The 12,497-nt window shown below is 33.0% G+C and overlaps 1 protein-coding gene across 1 annotated transcript in view; it reads left to right on the top strand.

Moving 5' to 3' along the window:
- The window catches only part of PDZD8 (PDZ domain containing 8), a 93,493-nt gene that overhangs the window by 74,298 nt on the left and 6,698 nt on the right, over window positions 1–12,497 (top strand). The window contains exon 4 of the mRNA XM_063103233.1: window positions 9,171–9,333. Within this exon, the coding sequence (XP_062959303.1) occupies window positions 9,171–9,333 (163 nt within the window). The remainder of the gene's footprint in view (window positions 1–9,170; window positions 9,334–12,497) is intronic.

Raw genomic sequence — 12,497 nt, 5'->3', positions numbered from 1 at the left:
TTTTTTTTTTTGTATGTCATTGAAACAGTATTTCTACGCCAGTAGAAATCGACTTTTCAGTGTCAACAAGATTCAGGTCAGTTGACACAGTTTAAGCCACAGAGAATACATCCTACCCTTATCAATTATTTGCAGCTTTCCAGTTTAATAAATGCAGCACTTTAAGTTTAATGAGATATTGTATATGAAATCTATCACAACGCCTGGTAAACTAGAACCTGTTAGAGAGAAATAGATACTTTAATCAGAGTAGGAATTTTCTCTCCATTACGTCTCAACTGATAAATATCATCATAATGGTTTTAATTTCTACTGTGCTGCTTTTTCTCCACTTCTGTGCTCTAACAATGCTACCGTGACCCAGAACCATCCTCTACTGCCCTATTCCACATCCTGGTCCCAACTCCTAAACTATCTGTTCACACTCTTCTTTTGCTTTAAGACATAACCTTAATGCCTTTCCCTTATAAGAAGCCTTCCCCTAGACCACTTACCCAGAGACAGTCTTTGCCTCCCCTGAATTCCCATCACACCTTATCTTCATACATGTCCAGTTGCACATTGTGCTTCAGTTTTGGAGTATCGCTTAGACCCTCTCTAAGACAATATTTGATACTGGCCACAGTGCCTCCAACCCTCTAAACAAAGATAGTGTCCTTGTGGTCTGAGAAGTCTCAGGACCATGGAGTTTACATGGCCTGTATTACCACAGACTTAGACTTGCAGCGCTTGGCCTGAAACTTCCAGGCAAATTCTATGGTTGTAACCAGATAACTGTTTCAAAGGGGAGAGGTGTTATAACCCCATTTATTACCTCTCCTGCCACAGAAATCTTGGTCTTTGCTTACAACAGTGAGGAACAAAGTTTTCCTTGTTTTCTAAGAGAAACGAAAGCAAACTTTCACCCTCTACAAAGATTTGAGTGAGACATTCTACAGATGTTAACTTTTCCTTATTTGTAGCTTACCTTTTGGAATATAGGAGCATCCAGATTTTGGTGGTACTTAAAAACAGCCATTTGGATTCTTGTAAGAAAGGAAAAGCTATTACTGATGATTGTTGGAACAGCCCCTCCCATCCATAATCTGTATCTGTATTCGTTATCACAGACATTTTGTCTCTCCTTTCACCCCCCCTTCTCTTTTTTAATAAAGATTTCACAGTCAGTCCAAAGAACAATATTGTTTCATGTTCATTTTTTCTTCACTCTGCTTTTATTTGTCTGTAAGAAATAGAATTTTTTTTCTCCCTGCTGTCCTTTTTTTCCCTCTTCCTTTTTCTTTCATTTATACCTAAATACGGTATGTCTTTAGTCTCCTGCATAAAGGAAACTTTCTGACGGGATGAAAACTTATAATCTTGTGAAATTATAAATCAGTATAATTTCTACTCTTTGGAAGTACATTATTATTTTTTTTTCTTTTATCGAGTTTAATTGACTCATGCTGACTGTTATAAATGTATGTTTTTATGATTCCATAGAATGGTGCAAATTATATATGGAGGTAATACAGTGAATGGACTTTGCAGTCAGATAGACAAATGTTCAAATCTTTCCTTTAAATAACATTTTCAAAATGTGAATGTAGCTATAAGCATAGAATTATTTAAACTACTAAATTTTTTTACTTATCTGTAAAACCAAGACCTAATGGGATACTACTTTACTGAAAGTCATCCATATGGTAGTTATTGTCATTATATCATCAATATTATTATTATAGTATTTTGGAAGTACATTATTTCTAGTGCATTTGAACTGGTTGTTTTTCCCTTACTAGATGTTGACATTTCAGTCACCATCTTTGTCTCTTCTAATAAGATAGTTTTTTTAATCATATAATTGCAGAAGTGTTTTAGTTTCCCAATATTGAGCCTGTAAAATAAATTAATATTTGAACAGTGTAATACAGTCTGTCTGAAAATTCTGTTTTGAATTGAAATTTGTTTTATAGCATGTTTGCCTTGTTTTCTCAGCTGGATACTGTGAAGTTCATTCTACTGTGAGAAAAGTACAGAGGTTCTTTCTCTACTTTGAGTTCATTCACAGTAGACTGCTTTTTAAATTTTTTTGCATACCCATTTTTGATAAGTAATGCTCAGTCTTACTAATAATAGTAATACTAATAAATACTGAGCCTTTTTCATAGCTCCCCATCTAAAATAGCTACTACCCTGGTTCACTAATGAAGCTTAAAAAGGTTAACATCTGCCTGAAGTCATAGGCCAGGATTGTTGTAGACATCATATTTTATCCTAAATGTTTAGTATGAATCTTCTAAAACCAAGAACATTTTTCATAACCACAATAAGAATTTATAAGAAAATAAATAATTCCCTAATTTCACCTAATTTTCAGAATATATTACAGTGTCCCCAGAATGTTTTTTGTAGTTTTGGAGTTTTTTTGTTTTGTGTTGTGTTTTTACTAGGATCTGATCAAGATTTATATGTTTCTTTGTTTCTTTCTTTCTTTGTTTTTGGTGGCTGGCCAGTACAGGAATCTGAACCTTCAACCTTGGTGTTGCAACACCACACTCTAACTAACTGTGCTAACCAGCCCTAAATGTTTCTTTGGGTTGTTACATCTCTTTAGTCTCTCTGTCTTGGTTTTATTTTTTTTAATCTAAAATAGTTTCTCTACCTTGTGGCCCGGGGGGCGGGTACAAAAAGGGTGATTTTTCTAATCTGCTCATTCCTTCTACCTTTGTTTAACTTGCTTCTTTTTCACGGGAGTGGGGTTGGGGGTAGAGTAAAACTTCCCTTCAGTTGGATGCTAAATGATATGTAAATAAACAAATAGATGAATTTTCAAGCTAATCACAGAAGCAGTATTTACGTAAATCTATAGTTAAAGTAAAAGCTATACTGAAAGGGAAAAAAAAAAGGCTATACAAGACTGAAAATCTAATGATGCCCAGCTTTGCAATAAACAGTATTAATATAATCACAATATTGTAAGCACTGATTTTTAGCTTTTAGAATCAGTCATCCTTGATAGCTTAATTATAGTTAGAAAAAGAATATAATCATTGTTAACTTTGATAGAGTTTAGAAGATAGAAGATATAAAAAGGAGAGGTGTAGGGAAGTTAGTATCAAGATAGATATTGTCTGTAGTTTATGCATAAGAAATAGGGGTATAATTAAAGTTTCAAAGAGATTATATAGAGGAAATAAAAACAGTGCTGTAACTCTACTGCAGTTTGGAGGGAAATAGGCTAACATCCTCGTCTGTTATAGTGGGAAGTCAATACATGGTCTAAAATTTGATATATTAAGAAATGATAATGTATACATATTATCTAAAGAAAAAAGCTAACCCCCAGAACAACTAAAAACAAAGAGTTTTAAAGTGGTTGATATGGCATAGAGAGGGGTAGTGGTTGAGGAAACAGGACTGTTGCTCTTTATTTTGTATATTTGCTTTTTTTAAACAGATGCAAATATTTCAAAAAAAAGTTTATTCTAATTTTTTAATTTAACAGTAATAAAATAAAAACTTGTATTACATTTTCATGAGGTTTTTTTTTCCTTTCATATATACTATTCTTGCTGCTTATAATTATATCTGGTTTAATCTGTATCCTGTATAGCCTAGTAATTCCAGTTATCTGTAGTTAAGAGTCAGTATGCATTTGATTGACATAAATAAACAGGAAAAAAATATCTAAATATTTTTGTTCTTCATGATTGACTTAAGGATCATCTAAATTCATCCCAAGCTATTTTTATTTAATTAGATAAATTGGAAGTCTAAGAGCTATCTGAATTAGTGATCTGTATAATTTAAGTATCTTAAGACAAAAATTGGCATATTCTAGGTTTTGTTCATTTTTGCTTTAGTTTTAAATAGCTTTATTGAGGTATAATTTAAACAGTAAAATGTACAGTTTGATGAATTTTGGTAGTTGTACTCATGTACGAATTTTGGTATACAATTTTTCTCATGCCGCTGTTCCTTTTCCCCCTTCCTTTTTCTTTCATTTATACCTAAATATGTGTTTAGTTTCCTGCATGGAGGAAACTTTTTAGTGGGATGAAAACATAATTTTACAAAAAAATAGATATAGAATATTTTCACCCCAGACAAGATAACAGAATATTTTTGCCACCTTGTAAATGTTACATGTGTTACTTGCTTTGAATCTCCAGCCCCCAACCCCCAGTTCTAGGCAAGTACTAACCTGCTTTCTGTCACTATAATTTTGCCTTTCCTAGAATTTCATACAAATTGAATTACAGAGTATATAGTCTTTTGTGTTTGACTCCTTTCACTTGGCCTGTTTTTGAAATTTAACCATGTGTCATGTGTATTAATATTTTATTTCCTTTTGTTGCTGAGTAGGATTCTTTATATGGATATACAAGTTTGATTACCAATTCACCAGTTGGCCAGTTCTTGACTCTTTTGCAGGATGCTTTGTGAATACTTGCTTACAAGTCTTTGTGTGGACATGTTTTCATTTCTCTTTATTAAATACCTAAAAGTAGGATTGCTGGGTCATATGGCTAATGTATGTTTAACTTGATAAGAAATTGCCAAACTGCTCTCCAAAGAAGCTATACCATTTTATATTCCCACTAGCAGTATATGAGAGTTTCAGTTGCTTCACATCCTCACCATCACATGGTATTGACAGTTTTTAATTTTAGCCATTCTAGTGGATATCTAGTAATAGTATCTCATTGTGGTTTTAATTTGTATTTCCCTAATGACTAATTGAACGTCTTTTAATATGCTTATTGACCATTTGTATATCTTTTTGTGAAGTGTCTAGTCAAATCTTTTGCCCATTTTTTACTGGGTTGTTTATCTTTTTATTTCTGTTGCAAAATTTCTTTATATATTCATGGATACAAGTCATTTCTCAGATAAAAGCTTTGCACATATTTTCTCTGTTTTTCAAAGAGCAACAGTTTTAAATTTTATGAAATCCATCTTATATTTTTCTTATATAGATTGGACTGTCTGTGTTCTGTTTAAGAAATATTTGCCTAACCTAATATCATAAAGGTTTTCTCCTGTATTTTCTTCAATAAACTTAATAGTTTTTGCCCTTAAGTATAGGTCTGTTTTTTTTTTTCAAGTAAATTTTTATGTGTTGTGTGAGGTAAGAATTGAGGTTTATTTTTTTCCCATTCAGACATCCATTTATTCCAGCATACCTTTTCCCCTATGAATTAGTCTAGCATTTTTGTCAAAAATCGGTTGACCATATAAAATTATGAGTTTATTTCTGAACTGTTTTGATCCATTAATCCATATGTCTGTACTTAGGTCAATACCACACTGTCTTGATTACTCTAACATTGTATAGCAAGCCTTGAAATCAAATAGTATAAGACCTCCAGCCTTGCTCTATTTAATGATTGTTTTGGCTATTCTAGGTCCTTTTCCTCTCCACAAGCCTGCAAGGATTTTGACTGGGATTGTGTTGAATCTGTAGATAAATTTGGGAAGGATTGTCATCTTAACAATAATGAATCTGTCAATCCAAGAACCATGGTATTTTTCTCCATTTGTTTAGGTCTTCTTTAATTTCCTTTTGAAGTATGTTGTAGTTATAAGCATACAAGTCTTGCACGTCTTTCATTAAACTCTAAATATGTTTTTATACTATTGTAATGGAGATGTTTTTTTTCATTTTCTAGTTATTTGTTACATAGAAACTCATTTGATTTTTGTATATTGACCTTGTAGTCTGTGACCTAGTTTCACCTATTCTAATGATATTTTGTCGATTTCTTGGGATTATCCATGTATAGGATCATGTTATCTCCTCCTCCCTTTCCAATCTTTGTGCTTTCCCTTTTTTCTCATTATAGTGACTATAATCTCCAGTACAATGTTGAATTGATGTGGTGAGATCAGAAATCCTTGCTTTGTTATTGATCTGAGATAAAACTCAAAGATGAAAGATTTCTATGTTTTTTATGTTATTGTAGATTTTTGTGGCTGCCCATAATCAGGTTTAGGAAGTTCCCTTGTATATCTATTTTGCTGAGAGCTTTTATCATGAATGGATGTTGGATTTTGTTAAATGTATTTCTTTTTGCAGCTGTAGAAATATTTATATGGTTTTTTTTTTCATTGATTTGTTAATATGGTGAATTACATTGTTTCCTGACTCTAAATCAACCTCAAATATCTGGAATCATCTCCACTTGGTTATGATTATTATCCTTTTTTTAATGTATTACTGGATTGAATTTTCTAAAATTCTGTTACATTTTGTATCCATGTTTGAACATTAGAAATATTAGTCTGTAGTTCTGTTTTCTTGTTTTTTGTTTGTCTGGCTTTGGAATCAGGGTAACATTGACCTTAACATATGATTTTAAAAGTGTTCCTTCTTTATTTATAAAAGATTCCAGGTGAAATTGTTATTATTCCTTCTTTAAGAACTCACTAATAGGGCGACTAGACCTGAAGGGTTTTTTTTATGTGTGGGAAGGTTTATAATTATGGATTTGATGTATGTAATTGATGTAGGAATATTCAAATTTTCTATCTTTTAGGGTCAGTTTTCATCATTTGTATCTACAGGGAAATTTTTCCAGTTCATCTAAGTTGTCAAGTGTATTTAGCATAACAGTTGATCTTTTGTAATACGTATCTTCTCTCTCTTTTTTTCTTTATCACTTTAGCCTATAAGCTTGTCACTTTTACTGATCATTTCATTGAATCAGTTTTCATTGATTTCTGTTGTTTTATTTTCTATTTTATTGATTTCTGCTCCTTATTTTTTCCTTGCTCCTACTTCAGAGTTTCGTATTTCCTAAGGTGGGAACTAATTTTATATTTTCGTCGCTAATATAGGCATTTAAAGCTATACATTTCCTCTAAACACTACTTTAGTTGCATCTCACAAATTTTGATAGGTTGTATTTTCATCATTTTTTTTTTCAAAATATTTTCTAATACCCCTTGTGATTTCTTATTTGACTCATGAATTATTTAGAAGTATGTTATTTTACTTTTCAAATATTTGGGGTTTTCCTAGTTATTGTTGCTGATTTCTAACTTAATTCCATCAAGGTTAGAAAACATACTTTGTGTGAGTTTGGTCATTTTAAATTTGTTGACACTTGTTTTATGAACTTTCACATCCTGGTTAACTTACCATGTGCACTTGAAAAGAATGCGCATTCTGCCATTGTTGTATAGTGTTCTATGAATGTAGGTTAAGTCAAGGTTGATAATGTTTAGATTGTCTATCTCTGCTTATTTTTTCTACTTATATTGGTTGCTGAAAGAGGGATGGAGAAACAAGTTATATCTCTGATGGCAGGTTTAGTAAAGTTACATTGCAAAGGGAAGTGCATATGAGGATAGGAATATGTGACCATATTTTATAATGTACCACAGGGTTCATTTTACTGTTCTCTGTACTTTTGTATATATTTGAAATTTTCCATAATAAAATCTTAAAATCCAGAACCTCTTAGATAGTGATATCATATTTTAGGGAGTGCATGCCACATGTTTCATCAGACATAGGAAAAACATTTAGGATTTTTATTTCTATTTATTTTTATGTCATCATTTTAAAAGTTCTCTTTTGGCATATGTTTAAAGTGTATAGTATATCTAATAGTCATATATAATTTTAAAATATACATAAACATATCTATTTAAGAGCAAAGAGTAAATCATAAAAACACATTCCAAGTCCAGGTGTTAGTTTTTAAAGTTTATAGTACTCAGTTTTAAATAATTTAGTTTTTTACCTATTTGCTACCCTTAGCTTTCTATCATTAGAAAAATTCACATTCTGAATTTCAGCTTTGGGACTCTGTATATTAAGAATGTATTTTTATTCTTAGATTTGAGAGAATGTGTTCTGAAGGGCTTTGTTAAACTGAAACACACTTTAACATTATAAGGTGATTATTTACTATATCAGAAGGCAGGAACTGGATGGGGAGGTTTAAACACAAATGATGAAGTCTTTTGGAAGAGTTGTTTTTGTGTTTTGTGAACCTTTAGGTAGTCCAAAACTTGACCACATTTCCCGTTTCTTGAACATGATATGATTAAGATTTTCCTTAAAATAAAAACAAATTTACAAAACCTATTACCCAAATTAAAGAGCAACTTCCAATAAGGATTCTTTTACCAGACAACATCATTAGGTAGGACAATTGAATTTCTAGCTAAGTGGGATTTATATATTAAAGCAATACGGACAGTCATATTTTTGGATATTAGCAGGGTATTTGGCAACGTCCCTCATGAGATATTCTTGAAGAACAGGACTAAGAAATGTGGGCTGGAGAATAATACAATTAGACTGATCTGTAATTGAGCTCAGCAAACGCCAATTGAATTCTTGTCATCTGGAAGGATGTGGTGGCATTCTATCCTTTTTTTTAATCAGTGACTGGAATGAGGACAAATGGAATAGTGGTGTTATGGTTTGGTTTTGTTATTTTAATCACAGATGATATTAATCTGGGATACATATTCCTAATAAATTGGATGACACATTTGTTTAGAAAACAAAACGATCTGTATGAGTTTTAAAAAGGGCATCTCATTCATTAACAAGATAATTCTTTTTTTTTTCCAAAACACCCACCCCCCAAGATAATTCTTAATAAACTCTTTTCCTTTGCCCCTCCAAAGGAGAAAATTTAATAATACACCACAAAAAGTGGAGTTTCTAAAGCACATATAATGGCATAGATATTTTCCATTATATTTGAAAAAAACAAGATTCAGAATTATATTCACAATATATGGTTATATTCACAATGTCTCAGTTTGTATTATATTCAGTGTCTCAATTTTATTGAGAAATTTCTCTCAATTTTGTGTTAATATATTAGAAAATACAAAATATCATCAGTATTTCTACGTAGTATGATTAGGAGTGGTTTTCTTTTCATTTTGCCTTTCTTTTATTACCAAATTCTCTACAATGAGCATAGATCTTTAATAGGACACATTGAAGACAAAATATTTTAAAGTGTTGATGATTTAATTGTGTAGTATTTATTTATATTGTTACAATAAAGATTTCCTCCTTCTTTGTCTGTGATAAAAGTCACCATGGTATAAAAGTCAGCATCAACTGTGGTGCTCTTCTCAGTGTGTTAAGTATTTTCTCACTCCACTTCTGTGAATCCACTGACTCTGTTTTCATTTTTTCACCTTTGTCAAAGGTTGAGTTAATAAAAGGAAATTTACAAAGTGTTGGACTTACACTTCGTCTTGTCCAGTCAACTGACGGGTATGCTGGGCACGTCATAATTGAAACTGTGGCCCCAAACTCGCCTGCTGCTCTTGCAGATCTTCAGCGGGGAGATCGACTTATTGCTATTGGAGGTAATCGTGCTAATATGTAATATACTTCACATTTACAGACAAACTGGAAAGGAGATGTGGGGTTTTTCCTGTCTTCCTTCTTCCTTATTTCTGTAATAAGCACATTACTTTTATAATGGAAATAAAATGCATGTAAAACACATGTGCCATTTTAGTTCTAATGTATAAATTTTTTAAATATTTCATCTTTAGACCACTTTTATATAAACTCTCTAATTTTCCTTCCCTTCCCACCTTCTACTCTATTTTTTATTTCATGTGAAGGTAAGGGCAAGTCAATAGTCACTTTTCTGTACAACCACCACCCTGAGTACTCTGAGCCTAAAATTGGTAGTATTAACATTACTATCCCCAGACTAGATAATGAACAAGAGAGGAACTAATATTCTTTGTCCAAGAGGGCACACCTGAACTGTCCTGTGGCCGCATATTGTTTCAGTGGCCAAGCCATTTGTTAGAATGCTGTTATTCAGAGTTCAGCCCAAAGCACTGGTAGAAAAATATGTCATCTGCATTCCTTCCTATCAATTGGATTGTTATCAACACAGCAGATTGTTTGCTTGGATATGTATGCCTAAGCAGTAGGACTCACTGTGCAAAGCAGTAGGAGAAAAGCTTAAGCCTTTTCAGACCTTTGTAGTACCTGGCCCACCCATGCTAGGCTTGTCAGGAGATTTCTTGAACAGGTGATTGGTCACAGTTGATCTTTTTAAGGGCAATGTGGTATGTTCTTTCACAGCTAAGACAATAAATAAGGTAGAGAAGTTCCCAAATCAAGGGGCAGTTATCCTTGGTTACATGTCAAAGAAACTCTGTCTTTGATTCAAAACTATCATGACAGTAAAATAATGAAAATGATTTAGTTGCCCACCTGGAATCCCAACTAAGTTAACATTTTCACATGGAAATACTTCTGATCATGGTGTAAGTAGCGCTTCTCAAACTTTCATATGTTGTATTCCAGTCACCCAGATGTAATGTTAAAATGTGTGTTCTGATTAAGTAAGCCTGCAGCAGGGCCCAAGATTCTGCATTTCTGTCCATAGACACTTGTGCAAGGCATAAAGTAGACCTCATCCATTACGTAGTTGTTTAACATAAACGTAAGAGTTAGTCTCCCTCAGATAAAAAAACACAATTCAATGTAAATTTTTTATGTCTACACATAATCTGTTTTGATTTTTCCTACAGGATAAAATTAATTTTTTTTTCCTTTTCATGTCCTTTTTTGGGCTTTTGTTTTCAGTTACACAAGTAGTACATACCTATTATCAAAAATAAATAAATAAATAAATAAATCCAGACAATATACATGTATGCAGAGTGAAAAAGCAAAAGTCATCCCTTCACATCTAACATTTGTAAAAAATAATATTTATTGAGATGAGGGGTGGGTATAATATACATGCATTGTTTAAAAACTTGGGACATAACAGGAAAGCTTTTCTATGTCTCCTTCCTTGCTTTTTTTCTGTACATAAAATACATCCCCTACCCCAACTCCAGTAAACAAATTGTAATCTTACTACGTATTTTTTATAATAGTTTTTATTTCTTTTAATGTATCATAAACTTGGCCCCATGTTAACAGATATTTTTTTTTAATTATTTTTTTAAATTTATCATTATAAAAGGTAATAGATTTTCAAGATCCTTCCACCCCTCCCCCTTTACACCCCCATCAAAAAACTTTTTATAGCTGTAATTGATTCATTTCTATGGATATACAATCAGCTTTTTAAACATTTAGTAATAGGAGTTGGTGATCGTTAAAACACGATTAGCAAAATATATTTGCTAATCTCATCTTATATTTGAAGTTCAATAATAGAGTACATTTATCTGTTTCCTCAACTTTTGAGTATGTTTGAAATATGAGGGAAGTTCAAAAAGTTCATGAGAGTATTTCTGTGAACTTTGGAATTCCAAAAGAATTCAGAAGAAAAATTGTATTCCAAAAGAAAATTCCAGACTTGGATGACCCAGCCCTGAGAGGTACAGTGGCCATCTGCACAAGGCACCTGATGACTGGGGAAGAGATGAAATGAGGGCAGATTTTTAAGTCACAAAAAATGGGTTTAGACTGGGTTGAAGTTTTTGCCTTCTACACATCACATTTTTCATTTATGTATATGTCAAATTACAGTTTTGCCTAGGATATAGTGTGGTTAGAGGGAAGTAATAGAAGTTAAGGCTGGATGAATCATGTTAAGAGCCATATTAGGAAACTGAATTTCAGTGTGATGAGTTTGTAGGATAAAGTTTTTTGAGCAAAGCTTTAAGAAAATCTGTCAGCAGTATGTTTGCTGGTTAAAGCAGGGAAAGTTAGAGTAAGGGATTGCAATTAAGGGCTGTTCTTACTGTAATTAAGGCCAGTGATCAGGAGGATCTGAACAAGGAGAGGAAAGTGGATTGCAACTTGACTAGAATGAGTTACAATTGACAGCTGAATGGATCCGAGGAGTCAGCTATCTCCAGGATTCAAACTGGGTTAACTGGGAGGCGGCAAGTTGATTCATAGTACTGAGGGCAGGAGGATGAGACAATCAAAGAAGGGCTTTAACTGAGCTGAAAATGTAGTGCTAAAGAAAATTCCAAATGGTGGTGTCCAGGAGTCATCAGAAATGTAGTACTGTAGTTAAGAAAAGGGGAAACCAACTGTATGAGTCCATTTCTGTTGCTTATAACAAAATACCTGGAACTGGATAATTAATGAAGAAAACGAAATTTATTGCTTACAGTTTCTAAGGCTGGGAAGTCTAGGGGACACAGCTGGTGAAGGCATTGTTGGTGGCAACAGTGACAGCAGGGTGTCACATTGTACAAAATGGTGGAGCAGAGAGACTAACTCCTCATTCACTCTCCTTTTAAAGGCCTACAAACCATGCCCATGACCACCATTTTTAATCCATTCACTACAGCATGGTCCTACAATCTAATCACCTCTTCAAGGCCCCACCTTTCAATTACCGTAAGAGGATTTCCCACCCTCTTAACAGTCACAGTGGGGGCCAAGTTTCTAATACCTAAAACTTTGGGAGCACAATTCAAGCTTCAGTGAGTTGGGGGGTGCATGCAATCCACTACATCAACCAAAGAAAACTTGATGGTTTTTGGAACTACTGGAGCAGATGTAATTACCAGGGAGAGAGCAAAAAAGGCTG

This window comes from Cynocephalus volans, chromosome 7 (assembly GCF_027409185.1).
Source record: "Cynocephalus volans isolate mCynVol1 chromosome 7, mCynVol1.pri, whole genome shotgun sequence".
Classification (NCBI taxonomy): Eukaryota; Metazoa; Chordata; class Mammalia; order Dermoptera; family Cynocephalidae; genus Cynocephalus; species Cynocephalus volans.
This window is presented reverse-complemented; position numbering and strand designations above follow the sequence as displayed.